Here is a 23,907-nt window from a genome sequence, read left to right on the forward strand (position 1 = left end):
TGAGACTCAAAATGATTCCAACACAAACGTGCGAGTAAGGGGAAAAAAACAAGATTGAGTGCATGGAACAGTAACAATAAACACAAATATCTTTGTTGCAGACTATCTTCATAAGCTCATACGTTCAGAAGCAATTGGAGCAGAATTAGACCAATTAAGTCTACTCTGCCATACAATCATGGCTGATCTATCTCTCTCTCCTAACCCCATTCTCCCCATAACCCCATAAAGTATCATTAGCAAATTTGCAGATGATACTAAGCTGGGGGTAGTGTGAATTGTGAGGAAGATGCAATAAGGCTGCAGGGTGACTTGGACAGGTTGTGTGAGTGGGCGGATACATGGCAGATGCAGTTTAATGTAGATAAGTGTGAGGTTATTCACTTTGGAAGTAAGAATAGAAAGGCAGATTATTATCTGAATGGTGTCAAGTTAGGAGGAGGGGGAGTTCAACGAGATCTGGGTGTCCTAGTGCATCAGTCAATGAAAGGAAGCATGCAGGTACAGCAGGCAGTGAAGAAAGCCAATGGAATGTTGGCCTTCGTAACAAGAGGAGTTGAGTATAGGAGCAAAGAGGTCCTTCTACAGTTGTACCGGGCCCTGGTGAGACCGCACCTGGAGTACTGTATGCAGTTTTGGTCTCCAAATTTGAGGAAGGATATTCTTGCTATGGAGGGCGTGCAGCATAGGTTCACTAGGTTAATTCCCGGAATGGCGGGACTGTCGTATGTTGAAAGGCTGGAGCGATTGGGCTTGTATACACTGGAATTTAGAAGGATGAGGGGGGATCTTATTGAAACATATAAGATAATTAGGGGATTGGACACATTAGAGGCAGGAAACATGTTCCCAATGTTGGGGGAGTCCAGAACAAGGGGCCACAGTTTAAGAATAAGGGGTAGGCCATTTAGAACGGAGATGAGGAAGAACTTTTTCAGTCAGAGAGTGGTGAAGGTGTGGAATTCTCTGCCTCAGAAGGCAGTGGAGGCCAGTTCGTTGGATGCTTTCAAGAGAGAGCTGGATATAGCTCTTAAGGATAGCGGAGTGAGGGGGTATGGGGAGAAGGCAGGAACGGGGGTACTGATTGAGAGTGATCAGCCATGATCGCATTGAATGGCGGTGCTGGCTCGAAGGGCTGAATGGCCTCCTCCTGCACCTATTGTCTATCTCATCTATGCTGCCGCCCAGCAAAGTAATTTGCCCTTTATATTTCCAATTGTTTTCTCCCAATAAGCGCGCGCTCTCTCTCTCTCTCTCTCTCTCTCTCTCTCTCTCTCTCTCTCTCTCTCTCTCTCTCTCTCTCTCTCTCTCTCTCTCTCTCTCTCTCTCTCTCTCTCTCTCTCTCTCCTCTCTCTCTCTCTCTCTCTCTCTCTCTCTCTCTCTCTCTCTTCTCTCTCTCTCTCTCTCCTCTCTCTCTCTCTCTCTCTCTCTCCCTCTCTCCCTCTCCCTCCCCCCTCCCTCCCCCTCCCTCTCCTGCAAAACATTGAAGACTCACCCAAGATCCTAACCTTCAAGAGCAAGCCAGGACCTAGTGTGTCAACAAGCTTTTCTTCGCGAAAGGTCATTACTGCCTGTTGTTGGCCTTCATCCACATCCACACATTCATTGAACACAAAGCAACAATGCTGGTTGATGTATGCTCTTCCCATCTTGTAAACATTAAAATTAACTATATTTTCTCATTTTGCAGTCCCTGCTGACATCACTTAACTCACCACTAATAAGAAATCATGGCCTGCATGAGTCATGCATTTATCGCTGAGCCCCAGATTCTCAAAATCGACCCTTTGTTAAATGCAGTTACTTTTGATTGCACAGAACAAATTGCTTCTGCTTAAATCTGCTTAGTGTATAATCTAATCCCCAGTTTGACTCCACATTTGTGATGAAAAACATCACAAAAGTAATTTGCCCTGGCGCTGTATTCAGCACTATGAACAGTGGCTGGGCAGCACGAATTGTTTCCAGGTCCAATAGCAGCATTGCTAAATCATGTCAAGGCAGTACATGATCTGAGTTCTTTTTTTTTTTTTTTTTTTTTTTTTTTTGAATAAATTTTTTATTGGAGATAGGTACATCACCTGTTTACCTCTTTACAGTCATACATTTTTAAATTGATAATATTGTCAATTATTATTATATTGTCTCCAATACCTTTTGCCCCTTTTTTTTTTTTTAAACTAGATAGAACTAAAGAAATAGATGAAGTAAAGAAAGAAAAAAGAGAGAAGAAAAATAAAAACAAAAACAAAAACAGATTATAAAGATAAGGAAAAAGTTAGTTAAAGAAGAGTGGAGAAATTTATTAAAATAACAAAAACTTCATTCGAGATATATTCGTACATTTCAAAGTATAGCATTTCATCCATTCTTTAGTCCGAGTGCTAGTCAGGTTCCTGTGCTGAACCATTCTGACCCTTTAAGTAATCAATAAAAGGAGACCATATTCCAATAAATAATTCCTGTTTATCCAACAGGGAAAATCTGATTCTTTCCACGTTTAAGGTCTCCGTCATTTCTATAATCCACATTTTGATTGTGGGGGCCGTAGGGCCTTTCCAAAATTTTAGAATTAATTTTTTTCCTGTTATTAAACTATAATCCATAAAGTTTCTTTGTGTTGTTCTAAATGTTTGATTTAATTCTAATATTCCGAGTATAATTAATTTTGGATCTGGGTCCAATTGTGTGCTGGTTACTTTAGATATTATGCTAAAAATATTTACCCAGAATTTTTTAATTTTTATACAGTTTGCAAACATATGAAATAATGTAGCTTCTAAATGTTGACATTTATCACATTTAGGTGAGATATGTTGGAAAATTTTATGTAGTTTTGTTTTTGAATAGTGTAACCTATGTATTACTTTAAATTGTATTAGAGAATGTCTGGCGTTTAGTGAACACTGATGTATATGTTGCAAACTTTCTTCCCAAGTATCTTTCGTAATTACTTGGTTTAATTCTTTTTCCCATTTTTGTCTGTATAAGTCCGTGGAGGGAATGTCACTGTCTAATAAGATATTATATATATAAGATATTAATTTTTCTGTATTAGGATGTTTGTTCCAACATTCATCAAGAATTTCTGAATTTCTAATTCGAAAATTTTGGGAGTTCGATTTTACATAATCTCTAAGTTGAAGATATCTGAAATAATCATTTCCACGAAGACCATAAGTCTGTTGCAACTCCTGAAATGTCAGAAAAGTGCCTTCCTTATAAAGTTGTCCCATATTTTTAATTCCATAATCCTTCCATTGTGTAAAACCCCCGTCTACCCATGAAGGCTTAAACAAAGGATTATTCACAATTGGAAGAAAAAGTGATAAATTATCTAATTTTAATGTCTTTTTTAATTGTTTCCAAATTCGTATAGCACTAAATATTATAGGGTTTTCCCTATAAATTTTTTTGTTTAATTTAGACGTAACAAATAATATCGAACCAATATCAAAAGGTAAACAATCTTCCTTTTCCATTTTTAACCAGTCTGGTTGATGATCTGAGTTCTATAATGATGCACAGATTACTGTTTCAAGCCTAAAGGAAGAAAATAGTTTATTGATTAAAACAGAAGGGAACTCATTTAACAAAACAAAATACTGCTTTAAGTTGTTAGACAAAGAGTGTATTTGACCTCTGCCAAGATACCACCAAATATTTATATTTGCAAGACACAAAATGCTGGAGTAACTCAGCAGTCAGCCAGCATCTATAGAAAAAATGGATAGGTGACGTTTCGGGTCGGGACCATTCTACAGACTGGTTTCAGACTAAATTTTCAGACTGGAAACATCACCTATCCATTTTCACCAAAGATGCTGCCTGACCTGCTGAGTTACTCCAGCATTTTGTGCCTATCTTTGGTACAAATCAACATCTGCAGTTCCTTTTTATTATATATATTTGAAAGCAGGTTTCATATCTGGAGGCATTTTAACAAGCGTTACATACGACAATTTCACATGGCCATTTGGACAGGTAGGTGGACAGGAAAGACATAGAAGGAAATGCTTCAAAGGCAGGCAAATGTACCAACCATTCTCTGTGTAAAGACACAAAATGCTGGAGCAACTCAGCGGGTCAGGCAGCATCTCAGGAGAGAAGGAATGGGTGACGTTTCGGGTCGAGACCCTCTTCAGTCTGAAGAAAGGTCTCGACCCGAAACGTCACCCATTCCTTCTCTCCTGAGATGCTGCCTGACCCGCTGAGTTACTCCAGCATTTTGTGTCGACATTCTCTGTGTAAAAACAGTTGATTTGCAGATCTCCTTTCAACTTTGCCCCTCTCACCTTAAAGCTATGCCCTCTACTTTTTGACATTTCCACACGGTTTTAACTGTCTTCCCTATCTGTACCTCTCATCATTTCAACCGTCCCCACTCAAACTTTGACTTTCCAGAGCTAACAACCCAAGTTTGGCTAACCTCGCCTTCTAGCCAATACCCTCTAAGTAAGGCAGCAATCTGGTAAACCTCTTCTGCACCGTTCAGAGGTAGCTAAGGTGGCCGATAAAGCTTCCACTTGGAGACATAATTTCTGCCCTCCACCACCTTGTTCAGAAATTGTCTTTATTTATTCACTTTTCCAGATCAGGGCATTGCTGGCATGTTCTGCATTTGTTGCCCGTCAATAATGATCTCTGAATTGGGTTGCTTGTTATGACATTTCAGCAAGCAACCACTTTTGAGGGTCTGAAATCGCAAGTAGACCAAGCAAGGAAGGCAAGTCCTACGTGCCCCTCAAGAAAAAAAACATTGGCTGTGACAATTGGCTATGACAATTGGTTATGACAATCGAGGAATTTTGTGGTTATCATGCCTAACGATTTTAATTTTTAATTTCCAGATTATAAATCAAATTTCAATTCTGGAGCTGCCATTGTGGGATTCGAACTCTATCTGGATCGTTCGTCTTGATCTCTGGCTTTCTCGTACGGTAACTTAATTGTTGTTCAACCATAACATCCATGAGAAGCATAAAAACTTAAACCATAAAAGGAAATCAATTATTCTCCCCACATTCTTGTCAGCTTGCCCCTCAGCTCCAGATTCCACCACACCTCTTACATGTGGTCACAGTGGACTATTTCTCTGTACACTTAGCTAATCAGGGATTGTGCTTAGGTAGGAGAATACAGAACTTTACTGAACTGCATGCAAAAAAATAATTTCTCTGGCCGCTTGCATATGTGAGAATAAAGCATCGTTGACTTCTCTACACACAAGGTCAATTAACCTGTCATGCCATGGTTTTTGGACGTGGGAGAAAACCGAAGCACCCGGAGGAAAAGCACAGAGTTATAGGAAAAATGTGCAGACTCCATACTGGCAGCACCAGAGGTCAATATTGAACCCCGGTTGTTGGAGAACTGAGGGAGATGCCTCATTGTGCCATCCACAATCTCCTTACTCTCCAGCTCTTGGTCATTGAGAGCTGTTCTATCCGACAGGTTTAGTGTTCATCCAGGTCCCTTTTAAATGTGCTGATGCTTTCTAACTTCAGCAACTTGATGAATTTGTTTCTTTGACTGGCCTCTAATCCTGCCACTAATTAACATCAACTGTTGTGCCAAGATCCAAGTCCTTTTCATCAAAGGTGGCACAGTGGGGCAATCGTAAAGTTGTTGCCTTACAGCACCAGACACCCGGGTTCGATCCTGACTACTTGTGCTGTCTGTATGGAGTTTGCATGTTCTCCCTGTGACTGCGTGGGTTTTCCAAAGACGTGCAGGTATATAGGTTAATTGTCTTCTGTAAATTGTCCCTGGAATGTAGGCTCTCACACACACACAGCAAAGGACTTATCACTAAGACCAGTGGGGAGGGGAACAAAGAAGTTTGCTCACATTTATTTGTGTCACTCTTTCCCTTTGCCAGCTTCTCAATTCCAAAAATCTCCTCAAACACAAATCTTTTTTACCTCCCTTGACCCTTTTGCAATCTGTTCGTCCTCTCTCAACTTTCTGGGCAATGTGCTGCATTAATGTAAGTTGTTTTTAACCTGTATAAATCCTAGATGATGTTTAACTCGGTGAAGGTACATCATCAGATACTGCAGGAGTCAAGTGCTCAATAAAATGCATGTATTGCATTTTAATGAGCAACCAGCTGGATGAAACTGCTGACTTTGCACTTTCAATTTCAATTTTCTACATTGCAACACTAAAGTCTATCATGGACTGTAAAACAGGTTGTGGCATCCTAAGGTTATGGATTGAAATTAACCTTGACCAAGTTAAACATTTGCTAGAAACTGCGATATATCATTGCAAGTTTACAGGTGCCTCACTGACTTCATATCATTGGGAAACAGGAGGATAATTAGTGTGGAGTTATTACAAATTGGTGACCATTTATTCTCTGTTCTTCGAGTTGTTTTTTTCATATGATGGGATACCACTGATTATTATCTGAAGAAGGGTCTCGACCCAAAACGTCAGTCTGAAGAAGGGTCTCGACCCGAAACATCACCCATTCCTTCTCTCCAGAGATGCTGCCTGTCTGCTGAGTTGCTCCAGCATTTTGTGTCCACCTTCGATTTAAACCAGCATCTGCAGTTCTTTCCTACACACTACTGATTATTAGTTTAGTTTAGCGATACAATGCGGAAAAAGACCCTTTGGCCCACACCAACAACTAACCTACACACGCTATGGCCAATTTACAATTTACCAAAGCTAATTAACCGACAAACCTGCATGTCTTTGGAGTGTGAGAGGAAACCGGAGCACCCGGAGAAAACCTACGCAGGTCACGGGGAGAACGTACAAACTCCATACAGACAGCACCTGTGGTCAGAATTGAACCCTAATCTCTAGCGCTGCAAAGCAGCAACTCTATATACCCACTACCCTCTATCTGAAAAAGTTGGCCCGCAGGTTCCTTTTAAATCTATCCTCTCTTACTTTAAACCTATGTCCCCGGTTCTTGATTTCCCTACTCTGGGTAAAGGACTCTGTGCATCCACCCTATCTATATCCCTCATGACGTTATTCACCTTAATTTAAAATTATACTTAGAATTTCAAGTCTTCTCCAAATTCTTGGGGTGAAGACTATTTTGACTAGTTCTTGACTGCAAACCATGGTTTCACTGTTTTGGGACTGAAGAGTACATTACCTTGATAACCATCAGCACAGGAAGAGGTCAGGAATGTCTGCTCAGTCCCGTGGTCTATTCTCTCCATACCCGTGACTCTGTAGCCGGACACAATTCCAACATGATCTTTAAATTCACCAACGATACCACCGTTTTTTGGACAAGTAACAGTTCAGAATGTAGGAGGGAGATTGAAAATCTGATTGAATGGTACCGCAAAACAATCTTGATCTCAATGGGGGCGGCACAGTGGCAAAAGCAGTGGAGCTGCTGCCTTACAGCGCAAGAGACCGCGGTTCAATCCTGTCTATTCAGAGTTTGAACGTTCTCCCTGTGACTGCTTAGGTTTTTCTCTGTGTGCTCTGGTTTCCTCCCACACTCCAAAGACATACAAGTTTGTAGGTTAGTTGGGTTCTGTAAATTGAAAATTGTCCCTAGTGTGTGGAATAGTGCCAGTGCACGGGGTGATCGCTGGTCGGCGTGGACTCGCTGTATCTTTAAAGTCTAAAGTCAGCAAGACCAAGGAACTGATTGCACTGTTTTTCCAATATTTATTTTATTAGGATACACACCAATTTCATCCTATGCATTATTTTACACTGGACTGCAATCAACTCCATTTATGTTTGTTCGTTCAGCCATAATTTTGTGTCATTCACCTGTGGGTTTTGGTTCCTTCCTTCCATTCCACTAACTCCACTATCCCGTCAAACATGCGTGTTGGGCTTTCCTGGTGAACCTACCTAAATTGTTACCAGTTTCAAAATCCAAGGCACCAATGTTTAGCCAAAGTCGTCATTCTATGACACTCATCACATTGTTTATCTCCAACGTTATATTCATATCTTAATTTGACTTCATATCCATTCCTTAGTTATTCCCTGTTCAAATTAAGTAGACCTTGAAAGGCTTTTTGTACTCAGAGAATTAGAAATCTATTCATTCAACTCTGGAAAAAATAAGTATGAACCAGATTTCAACAAATTTCTCCACATTTCTGGCTCCAATGGATTCACCCTTAGTTTCTGGCGGGATTTTCATTCTTCTCTTAAGCTTCATCCAGCATAAACAATCATCACGTAATATAAATTCTAAGGCAATTAGCACTATTCCTCTTGGGTGAAATTTTCAACCTCACAGGTTGACCTTTTTATATTATAGACAATAGACAATAGGTGCAGGAGGAGGCCATTCGGCCCTTCGAGCCAGCACCGCCATTCAATGTGATCATGGCTGATCATTCTCAATCAGTACCCCGTTCCTACCTTCTCCCCATACCCCCTGACTCCGCTATCCTTAAGAGCTCTATCTAGTTCTCTCTTGAATGCATTCAGAGAATTGGCCTCCACTGCCTTCTGAGGCAGAGAACTCCACAGATTCACAACTCTCTGACTGAAAAAGGTTTTTCCTCATCTCAGTTCTAAATGGCCTACCCCTTATTCTTAAACTGTGGCCCCTTGTTCTGGACTCCCCCAACATTGGGAACAAGTTTCCTGCCTCTAACCCCTTAATAATCTTATACGTTTCGATAAGATCCCCTCTCATCCTTCTAAATTCCAGTGTATATTATCCCTAGAACTACAAGATTTACTTATATTATTTCTCCTAAAACCATTCCAATGGTCAACACTCCAGCTGCATAGTTTGTTCTCTCTGAAACCCAATTCCTCCCATTGAAACAGAAGCTGGCGTGCGTGTGCTCCAGGTGCATTCCCTATGTGGCCACTTTTGGCTTCCTAGCTTCAGGATCTTGCCAGGCCGCTGCCGCTCCTTAGACAGTGCAGCTCTCTTCTACGTTTGGGTGCTCACCCAAATTCCATACTCAGGGAAGATGAGCCTTCATTTTATTTTCCTTCAGCCCAGTCACATGGGTAGAGCAGCCTTTGCCTCCGTGACTGGCTTGCATAAGCTGGAGGCCTCATAGTGACTTCCAGGTGAGTTCCAGTCGCAGGTATCCAGCTGTAGCTCTGGAGGGTCTCAGTGGACCGTGTATAAAGAATGCATCCCCTGTAAACCATGCTCTTCACTAGAATGTTCTTCTGACTCCCTGGGTGAACCCTTCCCTCTGTGTACTAAATCTATTCATTCAATGAAGGCAGTGGAGGCCAATTCTCTGAATGCATTCAAGAGAGAGCTAGATAGAGCTCTAAAGGATAGCAGAGTCAGGGGGTATGGGGAGAAGGCAGGAACGGGGTACTGATTGAGAATGATCAGCCATGATCACATTGAATGGCGGTGCTGGCTCGAAGGGCCGAATGGCCTCCTCCTGCACCTATTGTTCATTGTCTATTGTCAATAAAAATACTGCCTTGCAGATGTTCTATGTACTTAGTTTACGTTAGAGATAGAACTAGGCCCGTCAGCCCACTGAGTCCGTGATGACCAACAATCACCCCTTACACTAGTTCTATCCAACACTAGGGACAATTTACAGAGGCCAATTAACCTACAAACCCTTGGAATTGGGTGGAAACCAGAGCACCCAGGGAGAAATTCTACCACTGTGCCGGTCCTCTTTAAGAACTGGCTGTATACTTGCAGCACTATAAGCTGACACGGCCCATAGAACTTGCATTTAAACTAATGATAGTAGTTTCAGCACAGCATTACGCAGGGAAACCTAACACCACTGTTCCGTGAACTACACTAATGAAGATTTCACTTTTTATGTGACTTTAACAAAGACTATAACAGTGAGCCACAATTAAATGGGGCGGCACTGGGGCGCAACGATAGAATTGCTGCCTGACAGCGCCAGAGACGCGGGTTCAATCCTGACTACAGGTGTTGTTTGTACGGAGTTTGTACGTTCTCCCTACGACCATGTGGGTGTACTCCGGGTGCTCCAGTTTCCTCACCACACTCCAAACATGTACAGGTTTGTACGTTGATAGGCTTCAGTAAAATTGTAAATTGTCCCCAGTGTGTGGTATAATGCTCGGGCACGGGTATTGCTGGTCGGCGCGATGGGCTAAAGGGCCTGCTTCCGCGCTGTATCTCTAAAACTAAAAACTAAACTAAAAACTAAAACAACATCTAAGACAGCATCTCCAATATATAACCAGCTGATTTAGTTTAGTTTAGTGATACAGTGCGGAAACAGGCCCTTTGGCCCATCAAGTCCGCACCGACTAGTGATGCCCACACATTAACACTACCCGATAGACAAGTTACATTTACATCAAGCCAATTAACCTACAACCCTGCACGTCTTTGGAGTAGAAACATAGAACAGGAGTAGGCCATTTGGCCCTTCGAGCCAGCACCGCCATTCATTGTGATCATGGGTGATCATCTACAATCAGTAACCTGTGCCTGCCTTTTTTCCCCATATCCCGTGATTCCACTAGAGAAAACCCATGTGGTCGGGGGGAGAATGTACAAACTCTGTACAGACAGCGCCCACAGTCAGGATCGAACCCGGGGCTCCGGCGCTGTGAGCGCTGTAAGGCAGCAACTCTGCCACTGCGCCCCCGTGCCCATTTGCACTGTTCAAAAAAAATTTTTTGACAGCAATTGACTGAATTTTCTGTCTAAAATCAGAATATAAATTTTAAAGGCAGTTATTGTATAGACAGTCCTTGTGTTAGTTTATTAATTTTATCGATATAGGCATTTCTTTCATGTGACCACATGACAGTTGGAGAGTACACTGTGCAAATTAAATCTTGAAATCAACCCTGCTTGTTTTGACATAACCTTCGACTCTTTAACCATCAATCCCTCCACCCCCTACAGCATTCCATTTATTTATAAGTTATTGCAACCTACAAGTCATTCATTGGGGTCAGGTTTCAAAGGGTCAGACCCCTGCCTGTTACAGGCTGTTCATGACACACCCCCAGGCAGTGATAGGACCAAGTGGAACAACACCCACAGCACTAATCTTGAAAGTAATCAGCAACCAGGTTGTATCGTGTCCTCCTAACCTAGCTTAGAGTTCTCGTCCTCATTACAGACCAAGTCCAATTTGACAGATTCTAGAAACTGCCAGGACCCAATAATTTAATGAGAATAATGAATTTAAATGAGAGTGCAGGTACTTCTGCTGGAACATGATAGTTGCGTTCCTAAGAAAACTCATGCTACAGAAAATCACCTTTTACAGACAATCGTGCCAATGGGGAATAGGAGATTAGGGGCTAGAGAGATTCAGATGTAATTAAAAATATTTTTTTTCCCCACAGGATTAAAAAAAATAATGGTCTTTTCAATAGTAATGTATATTTTTGTTAATGCAAGTTCAAAATACTAAAGGCTATATGTTCCGTTGTTTAACAGACCATCGTTGCATGTGTCAATACTAGTGATTGTTTCGATAAGATCTCCTCTCATCCTTCTAAATTCCAGTGTATACAAGCCTAGTCGCTCCAGTCTTTCAACATATGATAGTCCCGCCATTCCGGGAATTAACCAAGTAAACCTACGCTGCACGCCCTCAATAGCAACATTAGGCTTCTTGTGGATGCAATGTGTTATTAATGGTAAGGTTATGGACCAGTTAGTGGACAAGAATGATACAAGTAAGGCAAGAACTAAGCCTGAAATAAAAACAGAAAATGGAAAATTATGGAAAAAACTCAGCAGGTCAGTCATCAGGAATGATTGGGTAAATGTATGAGGAGCGTTTGAAGGCTTAGAAGTTTAGAAGGATGAGGGGTGGTCTCTTTGAGTCATACCCTCCCCCTACAGCTCTGTGGAAGCTTCTTCAACAGCCCAAGGGCAATTATGTACGGGAAATGGATGTTGGTCTTGCAGTGATAGTGAGAGCTGGAAAATCAATAACAAAAACCTTTTAAAAACTTTAAGTTAGGAATCTCAATCCCACAGGTCTTAATTCTATATTTCAGTTTAGAGGTACAGCGCGGAAACAGGCCCTTCAGCCCAGAGTCTGCACCGATCAGAGATCCCCGCACATTAACACTGGCCTACACACACTGGGGACAATTTACACTTATACCAAGCCAATTAACCTACAAACCTGTACATCTTTGGTGTGGGAGGAAACTGAAGATCTCGGAGAAAACACACGCGGTCACAGGTAAAACGTACAAACTCCGTAAGGACAGCACCTGTAGTTGAGATCAAACCCGGGTCTCCGGCGTTGCAAGTGGTGTAAGGCAGCAACTCTACCGCTGTGCCACCATGCCGCCCTAATTTATACGGAGGTGTGCGGTGACCGGGGAAGACCGACACCCACGGAGGTGTGCGGCGACCGGGAGACTCGACACCCACGGAGGTGTGCGGTGACCGGAAAGACCGGGAGACCCGACACCCACGGAGGTGTGCGGTGACCGGAAAGACCGGGAGACCCGACACCCATGGAGGTGTGCGGTGACCGGGGAAGACCGACACCCACGGAGGTGTGCGGCGACCGGGAGACTCGACACCCACGAAGGTGTGCGGCGACCGGGAGAGCCCTGGAGGAGACCGACACCCACGGAGGTGTGCGGCGACCGGGAGAGCCCTGGAGGAGACCGACACCCACGGAGGTGTGCGGCGACCGGGAGAGACCCGGAGGAGACCGACACCCACGGAGGTGTGCGGCGACCGGGAGAGCCCTGGAGGAGACCGACACCCACGGAGGTGTGCGGCGACCGGAGGGGGTCGGCGACCTGAGGGACCGACCACCCGCTGAGGTGCGGCGGCCGGTAAGGCCGAGGCACTACTTACTTACCCAGGCGCGCGACCGTAGAGTCGGGACGGTCCTGGGCCCGAGGCAGCGGCAGCGCTTCGAATTGCGCGGCAGCTGCCGGGAGCACCTGTGGGTGGGGCCGGGGAGCACCTGTGGGCGGGGCCGGGGAGTACCTGTGGGCGGGGCCAGCGCGCACTGCTGCGGAGGCGCGATCGCACCGCGATTACAGCAGTGGGAGGCCAGCAGTGCCAGCCCAGCAGTGGGAGCCCAGCAGTGCCAGCCCAGCAGTGGGAGCCCAGCAGTGGCAACCCAGCAGTGGGTGCCCAGCAGTGCCAGCCCAGCAGTGGGAGCCCAGCAGTGCCAGCCCAGCAGTGGGAGCCCAGCAGTGCCAGCCCAGCAGTGGGAGCCCAGCAGTGACAGCCCAGCAGTGGGAGCCCAGCAGTGCCAGCCCAGCAGTGGGAGCCCAGCAGTGCCAACCCAGCAGTGGGAGCCCAGCAGTGCCAACCCAGCAGTGGGAGCCCAGCAGTGCCAGCCCAGCAGTGGGAGGCCAGCAGTGGCAGGCAAATCATTGGTGGTGGAGCATCTAGAGCCTACACTACGTGTGATCTACACAGCACGTCTTCTTGAGGGGAAGATATGGAACAAAATGAATATTTTGTGTTTAATGACCTGTGTAGTGATCTGTGTACTGAAAGCTTAATGTATTATATTTGATGCTTTTGTATATATGTATATATCTGTGGAGTGACCACACGGAGTGAGTGACCACACGGAGTGAGTGACCACACGGAGATGTGTGACCACCCGGCGATGAGTGAAATTCCGCAGAGGAGTGACCACCATGATGGCGAAAAAAGCAATTGTGTTTAGTTGTGTTATTGGTATTGTTTGCAAAAAGCAATGGTGTTTGGTTTTGTTTGTTAAATATATTTTAGCACTCGAATGGTAAAGAAAACCATTTTATATAAGACAAGGGGGATGTTGTAATATATAAGACAAGGGGGATGTTGTGATATTGCTGGGACTACTTTGTGTATCCAAGGACTACTTTATATGCCTGTGTATATAAGTGATTGGTGTGATTCGGCGGTCACTCTGGATCCAGGCGGCCTTGGAATAAACAGCCTGGAGTTGAGCTCCAGCAATGTAACCTTTTATACACGTGTACTTGTGGTCCGTCCAGAGTCACTAAAGGTACAACAGGTACCGGACCACGAAGTATAACAGATGGGGCCGACATCGGGAGCACCAGCAACAGCAGCGTCTTGACCGCCCGAATCGCGGGGCTTGGGTCGGCCCGCCGCGGACCTTTCACCGTCCGGCGCGGCCTGGAACAGGCTGCGGGATTTTTTTTCTGCCCGGCGGGGGCTTCAATGTCGGGAGCCCCGACCCCCCTCGACGTGGCAACTTCAACAGCCTGACCGCGGGAGAAGACGGCAGGGGAAGAGAAAAGACATTCTGGCCTTCCATCACAGTGAGGAGGTGACTGGAGGGGACTCACTGTGATGGATGTTTCTTTTTTTTTTGTTTTGTGTTGGTTTGTGATTGTGTGTTATTGCTTATTTTTATTGCTCTTATTGTTGGACTGTGGACTTGTTTTTTTGGATGACAATAAAGGTTATTCTGATTCTGATATGCTCGCCTGTCACATACTTTGATGACAATGCCAATGACCCACAATTGATGTTGAGCAACTGTACTAAGGTTCAAAGTCTGAATCAATGTTTAAACTTTGATGGCAGAGTAGACTCGATGGGCCGAATGGCCTACTTTTGCTCCTCCGACTTATGAACTTTAAACTTGCCTTACGAAGCTGCTTTAAGTATATTTTGTGCAGAGGTCATGGTAGTTTTGTCAAAAAATGCAGATGCTAAAAATCATTCTGACTAAAGACCATTGACCCGATATGTTAACTCTCCGTGCCATCTCCAATCTGACCTCTGGCCTGGGCTTCCTCCCCTGCCAGAGTAAGGCCACGCGCAAACTGGAAGAACAGCATCTCATATTCTGCTTGGATAGCTTGCAATCCAATAGCATAAAGAAGGGCCTCGACCCGAAACATCACCCATTCCTTCAATCCAGAGATGCTGCCTGTCCCACTGAGTTACCAGCATTTTGTGTCTATCTTCAGTATGAACATTGAATTCTCTAATTTTAAACAACACCCCACCCCCTGTCTTGTTTCCCACTATGCTGCATACCCATTTGTCCCATCATCATGCTCTCCTTTCCTCTGCACCGCCCCATCCCCTTCCATTTATATCCCTCTCTCTGGCATGACACTTCACTCCACTTCTCCCTTTAGCTTACTTACATCTGTCCCTTTTTCATGTCTAGCATTTGCTCAGCCCTCCACCTGTATCCATCTATCACTATCTGATATAATTTATCTGAAGAAGGGTCCCGACCTGAAACGTCATCTATCCATGTTCTCCAGAGATGCTGCCTAATCTGCTGAGTTACTCCAGCATTTTGTGTCATTTTTCCTATGTGAAGTAACTTCTGGCCTCAGGACCCATCTCCCTCTGGCAGGGCTGCCTGATGTAAATGTCCAGCAGTGTGTGCTCCCTCAGAACACAGGAGTCATCAATGCTACCAGGAATTATTGCATTGATCGCCAATAAAAAAATGTTCATGAATGTCAGCCACTGTGCATTGAGGGGCGAGAAATGATTTCAATTGATGAAAGCCAAGTTTATTAATGGACGTGTTTATGGATTGGAGTGCAGTCAATAGCTGCCTGCATTCATTGTCGCCAGCATTGGGAAAAATCCCATTGCCAAGATGTCACCTGTTCCTTACTGTAATAAAAAAAATGAAGTCATCTCTTCAGGATTAGAGAGCCTGTGTGGCCACTCTGATGCTGCACTGAACAAAAAACTGGGAGCCACAGGAGACTGCAGATGCTGGAATCTTAGGTAAAACACAAACTGCTGGAAGACTGAAAACCATGCTCAAAGTCTTCTGAGGAAAGGTAGACCCAAGGGAACCCTTAGCCCAATCCCAACTCAAATGGAAGAGTATTTAATATTTGTTTACAGATACAGCGTGAAAACAGGTTTTTCGGCCCACCGAATGCATGTTGACCAGTATACACCTTTACATTAGTTCTATCCGACACAATAGAGTCAATTTACAGAAGCCAATTAACCTACAAAGCTGCATGCCAAACTTCCCAAGTCTAGGGAAATAGAGACGTCTTTGGAGTGTGGGACAAAACCGGAGTACCCGGAGAAAACCCACACAGTCACAGGGAGAATGTACAAACTCCAGACAGCACAGTATTCTCAAAGTTATAAAGTACCGACAGAAACGTGATGAGGCAAAGTGGAAACAATTGAAAAAGTGCACATCTTTCTATTCTTTTCTGTCCACATGGAATAATGATGACTCATCAAGTACTATCTGCTGAGCAAGTACACCTATTGAACAATAAAATCAGATAAAATGGAAAAATCAGCTGTTCAGACCAGTGTAAGGAAAGAATTAATACTATATGTTCAATATTTTCATTCATTATTTATTGACGTATTTACAATAGATTTCTCATGCAATCTCATCAGTCATATCAGTGAAAATTAAATGTGTCAGTTCCACATTGGGACTTTTGGACAGATGGTTTCTCAAACTAATGCCACCTCAGATTTAAAGATCTCATTCAGGCATTAAGTTAGAAGGCCAATCGAGAAGCTGGACGTGGATCAGCCCCATTTTCTGCCAATCCAATGCTCACACTTCTTAGCACAGGGTTAGCTCTTTGCCCCTTTAATGTGCACCACCTCTGGTCTTATACTTCGCTACTGGACAGCGGCCAACATGCAAGTTGGCTTTTAATTTTATCATCCTGACCTTGGTTATGCTACTTCAAGCAATGAATAAACACAAGCAGTCAAGGCATGCACAAAAGCATGAAAAAGGATTGAAGGCTGATGTTGCACAGACTTAATCAGTACCGCATTTCCTAATGCAATCAAAGCAGCAAAAACAGCCTGAAACTGAACGGAGACAGGCCCTTCAGCCGAACTTGCCATTGCCGACAAACCATGTCAACCAAGATATTCCATATACGCGAGTTCCACCTGCCTGCGTTTGGCCCATATTCCTGTAAAGCTTTCCTATTCATGTACCTGTTCAAATGCCCTTTAAATATTGTTATAGAACCTGTCTCAACTACCTTCTCTGGAAGTTCGTTCCATATGCCAGCCACCCTCTGTGTGAAATAATTGCCCCTCACGTTCCTATTAAATCTATCCCATCTCACCTTAAAACTATGTCCACTGGTTCTTGATATCCCTACTCTCGGTAAAGGAATCTGTGCATCCACCCTACCTATTCCCCTCATGATCTTATACCCCTCTTTAAGATCGCCCCACAGCCTCGTGCACTCCAGAACGAGAAGAAAGTTCTAGCCTCCCCAATCTTTCCTGATAGCTCAGGTCCTCAAATCCTGGCACCATCCTCATAAATCTTCTCTTCACTCTTTCCAACTTAACAACATTTTTCCTATAGCAGGCTGACAAAAATTGAATACAATATTCGAAGTGTGACCTCACCAATGTCTTGTACCTCTGTAATATAACCTCCCAACTTCTATACTTAATACCCTGACTGATGAAGGCCAATGTATCAAAAGCCTTATTGACCACCCTATCTACCTGTGACACCATTCTCCAGGAACTCTGTACCTTCACTCCTTGATCCCTCCGCCCTATAACATTCTCCAAAATTCTCTTCAACACTCTCTACTAAATCTGAAAATAGCAAAAAGAATTTGTTATGAACCCATCAATATGATCACAAACATACAAGTTTAATAAACTATCAACAGGTTTTTAGAAACTTCTCCTATTGGAGTCTGGCATATATTCTATTTAGAATCGGGCATGCAAAAGTCTGCAGTCACATTTCTATTAAAATCTCCTGTAATTGTATTTGCAAGAAAAGGTTGAACAGAGAAAATAATGGAAGTAAATCCATTAGTCTACTCGGCATTGACTGCAAGGTAATAATATTTGGCAGTGTTCAGCAGAAGTATTTGTAATGATCAGTGATTCATTTTTGATGTATGCAGTTGGCATGAAGTTATTAAATGGCCCCAAATCTGGGAGCACTGACATAATTCAATAGCCAAATAGACGGAGAAACGTACAGGTGCTGAAAATACAGAAGTGTGGGTGGCAACCTTTAACAAGTACTGGGACTAGCACCCAGTACTAATATCCCAATGGGGCCTGCACCAACCGGCTCTGTTCCCAGAGGCAAGCCATGAAAATTGTCTTTTGGCGCAATTGTGGGAGCATGACACTCCTCTGCTTCAGAGAAAAATGTTCCCTTAACAGGGACGAGGCTGGGTTAATCGATGTCACGTACCATTTGAAACCTCAAATAGTTAGTTTCACTTGCTGATAGACACGAAATACTGGAATAACCTAGCGGGACAAGCAGCACCTCTGGAGAGAAGGAATGGATGACGTTTCGGGTTGAGACACTTCAATAGAAAGTAACTTTTCAGGATAAATGGAAATTTATAAACTCCTGTCTCCTTTTTCTATATTAAGACCCATATATAAATGCCAGTTGTAACCTGATACTGAAATAAATGGAAACGCTGGTTATTTTATGGAATCAGAGTGAGAGACTTCTCCATCCATTCAGAAATATCCAAATCTGGCAGAGGGTCAGAATTAGACAGTTACTAAAATGTAAGAATTAACCATTTTAGTTTGAAGAACTGATATAGATGGAGAATTGACAGCAGAATGTATTTCAGTCTCTTGATTGACCACACAGTGTGGCACCGTGGACATTAAGTAGAATCAAATAACAGTTTGAAGTTCTTAAGAAGAAACATAGAGAGTTGGTGCAGGAGTAGGCCATTCGGCCCTTCGAGCCTGCACCGCCATTCAATATGATCATGACTGATCATCCAATTCAGTATCCTGTACCTGCCTTCTCTCCATACCCTCTGATCCCTTTAGCCACAAGGGCCACATCTAACTCCCTCTTAAATATAGCCAATGAACTGGCCTCAACTACGTTCTGTGGCAGAGAATTCCACAAAGGAGAAGGAGAACCTGTCCATGTTCTCCAGAGATGCTTGGTTAGGTCATCTCCAGAGATGACCAGTTGGGTTACTCAAGTACTCTGACTCACTCTGGACATTAATTCATATTTTAGTCAAGGGCGGGTATGCAATATATCACATCCGGGTCATTGACAAATTCACACATGCCAAACATTATTTTTGGAATTGCTGACTAAATATTCGCCAGAAATATACAGCGAGCAAACAATGGCGGGACTCCGCGGCCTCCCTACCTGCAACAACAGCAAGCTGACGAAAATGAACGGACATCCCCGAGCGGCGCGGGAAGCGCGAACCTAACGTCTCTGAACGACGGAAATTGCCGGAGATGCCCGAAGTGGCTCCGGACCTCCAGTACGGGCTGAGTTGATTGACAGACCAGAGGGCCACGACCGCTTTCTCGCCTCTCACGTGGGAAGTTGAAGCCCCGCCTTCCTCATTGCGCCGCCCTCCCTCGCCACGGGCGCATGCGCGATGCCGGGCTGCCGTGTGAGTTGATGGATCCGCCGGCCACGCCCACTTCGCAGCCTCGCCTCTCCTGCCACGGGCGCAATGACCGAACGCGTCGCGGCCTTCCCACGTGGGAAGATGAGGCCCCGCCCTCCCTGGCTCCCATCCTGGCCCGGGGCGCATGCGGGCTGTGGGCTGTTTGTCGTTGAGGCGGCTCCAGTGAAACGGCGGGGTGGGCGGTCTGCGGGGCCGGGCAGGGGAGGAGGGACTGACTGAGCTTCTCTGTGCTCCCGGCAGCACTGCCAGCCCCCCTTTCCGAGCACGGTGACTCCTGCCCGCCTTGTCCAGGCTCTGTCGCCATGTACCGGTACCTAGGCGAGCTGCTGGCTCGAGGGGCCGCTGCTTCCCTGACGCCCGCTGCTGAGGGCGGTGTACAGCGCCTGGGCTGTACAGCCGGGCCGGCTACCCTGCACCAATGCCGGCGTTACTCCAGCGAGCCACCGTCGGCGGCCACTTGCAACCAGCAGGACGACCAGAAGGACGACCCCAACTTCTTCACCATGGTGGAAGGCTTCTTCGACCGGGGGGCGAAGATCGTGGAGGACAAGTTGGTGGAGGACATGCGGAGCCGAGAGTCGGACGAGCAGAAGCACAAGCGGGTGCGGGGCATCCTGAAGATCATCAAACCCTGCAACCACGTCCTGTCCATCTCCTTCCCCATCAAGAAGGACAACGGGGAGTGGGAGGTGATCGAGGGCTACCGAGCCCAGCACAGCCAGCATCGGATGCCCTGCAAAGGAGGTGAGGCAGAGGAATGAATGCACGGCGAGTTGCAAGGACTCTTGCCCCCTCAGCAAGGCAGCTGCAGGGAGGGGCACTTTTCCTTTGCCGTTTCCATTGACACGGATACGAGTGCAAGTATGCCCAACAGATTCCCGTTAACGTGAGTCATGTAAATAGCAGCCCTCCCGGCCTCCAATAGGGCGGCATAATAATAACTTTCCAGTTTATCCTTAAAACGCAGTATTGAAGGAATGTGATCCTGGCCCCTTCCCACCAATTATGTTGTTGTTGGAAAGACTGCTTTACAGTTATGGGCCAGATATGACAACGGGCCTTTGAACAGTGATCGTATGTGGTTTAATTTTGATGACAAGATGATCTTACTAAGGCAGGTGATCAGAGGCTCAGTTACAGTGTGGTTTTAAGGAATATGCAGAGGGGTTTCTTAACCATAGGATCTTGGAAACTGAAGACACAATCGTTAGGGGAAGTTTAAAAAAAATCCGTTTGAATGTGTGTAAGAGGCCAGTGTTGAATGTTTATTTTAGAGGTTTTTAGTTTAGAGATGCAGCATGGAAACAGGCTGTTCGGTTCACTGAGTGCACGCCAGCTATCGATCACCCATTCGTACTAGTTCTGTTATTCCACTTTCACATCCGCTCCACGCCCCTACACATGGGGCGATTTGCAGAGGTCAATTAACCTACAAACAAACCACATATGTTTGAAACCGAAGCATACGGAGGGAGACCCACGCAGTCACAGGAAGAACGTGCAAACTCCACACAGGCAGCTCCCGAGGTCAGGATCGAACCCGGGTCTCGGGTCCTGCGAGGCGCCCTTGTGCTGCCCCAACAAGTAAAGATATTTTGTAAGTTGTAAGGCATAAATGAGGGATAAACGAAAGACGAGGCCATATGGGGATTTGAAAAGATAGACTGAAATTGCTGAACTTGGACACATTTCGCGGAGGGGAGAGAAGTAATTTGACTGAATGGGTCCTGAATTAAATCAAAGTTTTGGCAGGTTGGGTGGAACAAGGGAAGTGAGTCAGGCGTGTACAGGAACAGTCAAACTTATCACTAGCAATGTATAAACAAAGAACTACAGATGCTGGTTTATACTAAAGGTAAACACAACGTGCTGGAGCAACTCAGCAGGTCAGGCAGCATCTCTGGAGAAGAGGAATGGGTGATATATTGAGTCAGAACTCTTCTTCAGACTGATAGTAGGTGGTGGAGGGTGAAGAACTGGAGGTGGGAAAAGACCAGGACCATTCGGGGCCAGCCCGATTGACCTCAGGCAGGATGTTGAGACAGCAGAGATAGCCAGAGGTACATGAATAGGAACCATGATCTGCTGGGATGGTGTGGGACTAGATGATCCACCCAGGACATGGTGGAGTGATAATGGATAATCGAAATCCTGTCAGCTTTTAAATAATAAGGGGGATAGCAATCCAAGGTTACAATCATACTGTTTGAGACTTTTCGTAGCAGTGCCATGACAAGGATGGACAACTTTGTTTCAGGAAAGGGAGTTCAGAGTGTTTTATTGTCATATATCCCGAATCAGAACAATGAAAATCTTACTGGCAGGAATGAAATGAGAATGTGGGTCTCTGATGATGCTGGCTGCCTTTTTGAAAAGGTGGTATTGGAGCCTGGTATCTCCTGTGACACTGATACAGAAAGAGATGTTGGACAAGGGATGGCAGAGTGTAGGTGGTGCGAGGACAGGTCAAAGTAGGGTTCTTACCCTGAGATGGTGATGAATCATACTCTGGATTCCTCCCACACTCCAAAGACGTGCAGGTTTGTAGGTTAATTGTGTCCAGCATATACGTTAGTGCTAGTGCACGGGGTGATCGCAGTGGGCTGTTTCCATGCTATATCTAAACTAAATGCTGGTTTGGAGAGGGATACAGTAACTTGAATTGGGAATTATTAACTATCCATTAATATGGGTGCAAGGAAGGGAAGTTTGGTGTCAAACGTTTGAGTGATTACAGCAATTAAGTCTTGTGGGAAAAATGAGATTGAAACAAGTGAACTAAGGAAATAATTTAGAATAAAGAGTGGACTTGGGACTAAGCTGGGAGGGAATATTGGGAAGAGTTTGATCCAGTAGACTAGGGCAAAGAAACAAAAATGTGTGGGTGACTCAAGTGTATTCCATCTCAGAAACAGATCCATAAAGCCCTGATATTTGCTTTTGAGGTGGAGGAGACATTTCAAGAAGAATCCTTCAATAAAGATGGGGAAAAAGATGAAGCCTGTACTGGAGGAATACCAAGGGTGGGGGGAAAAATGATTTGAATGGGAGCATTAAAATGTGAGGACGTGATTAAGCAGGTTGGTGCCTGCAGCATTGAGTTTTTGAATGTGCAATCAAAGCGAATGAAAGAGGTTTTATCAGGAGAGAAATGAAATAGGGTTGGGAGGTTCCTTTGTTTCCTTTGCGGTACTTGCCCAATTCTCTTAACACAATAATAATCAAATCTGCTTCCATTCCCCTTTTTGGCAGTGAATTCCTGATCTTAACTAATTACTGCATGAAGATTTTTCCAGTGTGCACTTGGGTTCTTTTGCCCTTTCTCTTTCTGTCAATGGAAACTATTTTCCTTTTTGCTTTTCTATATGCTTGCTGGTTTCTGAATACTTCCATCACCTTGCTCCTCAACTTCTCCAATGAGAACTTCCCCAGCTTCTCGACTTGCCCCATGTAACTAGTCCCTCATCCCTGGGACAATGTTAGTAAATCTTTCCTTTCTACATCATCTGCATCTATCCATCAGCAGATCCCCAGAGATGCAAACCCATGTTGCTGTTGAATCAGTGTATATTTATAAATGTCCTATGTAAAAGTTTCTTGTTTTTCTAAATAAAACCCTGACATGTATTTTAAGTACAACCAGCCCTCCTCGCACCATCTTATAATCAACTTTGCTTTGCCCAATTTTGGCAATTTCCTTTTCCTTAATGCTCTGTGTTCATATTTAGTACCTTCAGCATAAATCTGGATCGTTACAAAAATCTCCTATTTGATCCTTAAAAGGCCACATCCTCCTGTATGTTGGCAGCCAGTCTGTTCTGTTTGGAATGCATCTGTTCCAATGCTGTTTTTTCCCCCCCCCAATTAAATAACAAGAGCAATGGGAGACCTAGAGTCATACAGCATGGAAACAGGCCCAATGGCCCAACTTTAGTTTATGGTTTGGTGTACCAAGGCCCAGTAAAAAGCTTTGATTGCGTGCTAACCAGTCAGTGGAAAGACTATATATGATTACAATTGAGCCATGCACTGTGTACAGTCCCATGATAATGGGAATCATGTTTAGTACAAGATAAAATCCAGTAAACTCTGATTAACTTGCCCTCTTAAGTTTGCCTTTTGGCAAACCTGCCCATGTCAACCAAGATGCCCCATCTACACTACTCCCACCTGCCAGTGTTTGGCCCATATCCCTCTAAACTTTTCCTATCCATGTAGTTGTCCAAATATCTTTTAAATGTTATATTATCTGCCTCAACTACCTCCTCTGGCAGTTCGTTCCATCTACCCAACACCCGGTGTGAAATAGCTGCCTTTCAAATTCCTGTTAAATCTTGCCCTCTCACCATAAATCTGTGTCCTCTGGTTCTTGATTCCCTTACTCTGGGTAAAATACTCTGTGTATCTACCGATCTATTCCCCTCTGATCTTGTACATCTTTGTAAGGGCACCCCTCATCCTCCTGCAGCAAGGAATTAAACATCTAGCCTGCCTAATCTCTCCCTATAGCTCAGGCCCTTGAGTCCCGTCAATATCCTTGTAAATCGTCTCTGCACTCTTTCCAGCCTAACAGCGTCT

The 23,907-nt window shown here is 44.6% G+C and overlaps 2 protein-coding genes across 2 annotated transcripts in view; one reads left to right on the plus strand and one right to left on the minus strand.

The window, feature by feature from the left end:
• Positions 1-19,164, minus strand: part of shld2 (shieldin complex subunit 2) — a 52,231-nt gene extending 33,067 nt beyond the window's left edge. The window contains exon 1 of the mRNA XM_078428502.1: positions 19,056-19,164. The gene's annotated coding sequence lies outside the window, so the exon portion shown is untranslated. The remainder of the gene's footprint in view (positions 1-19,055) is intronic.
• A 298-nt stretch (positions 19,165-19,462) lies between these two features.
• LOC144610033 (glutamate dehydrogenase, mitochondrial) overlaps positions 19,463-23,907 on the plus strand; it is a 62,301-nt gene continuing 57,856 nt past the window's right edge. Inside the window, exon 1 of the mRNA XM_078428503.1 lies at positions 19,463-20,073. Within this exon, the coding sequence (XP_078284629.1) occupies positions 19,632-20,073 (442 nt within the window). The 5' untranslated portion in view covers positions 19,463-19,631. The remainder of the gene's footprint in view (positions 20,074-23,907) is intronic.

This window comes from Rhinoraja longicauda, chromosome 35 (genome assembly GCF_053455715.1).
Source record: "Rhinoraja longicauda isolate Sanriku21f chromosome 35, sRhiLon1.1, whole genome shotgun sequence".
Classification (NCBI taxonomy): Eukaryota; Metazoa; Chordata; class Chondrichthyes; order Rajiformes; family Arhynchobatidae; genus Rhinoraja; species Rhinoraja longicauda.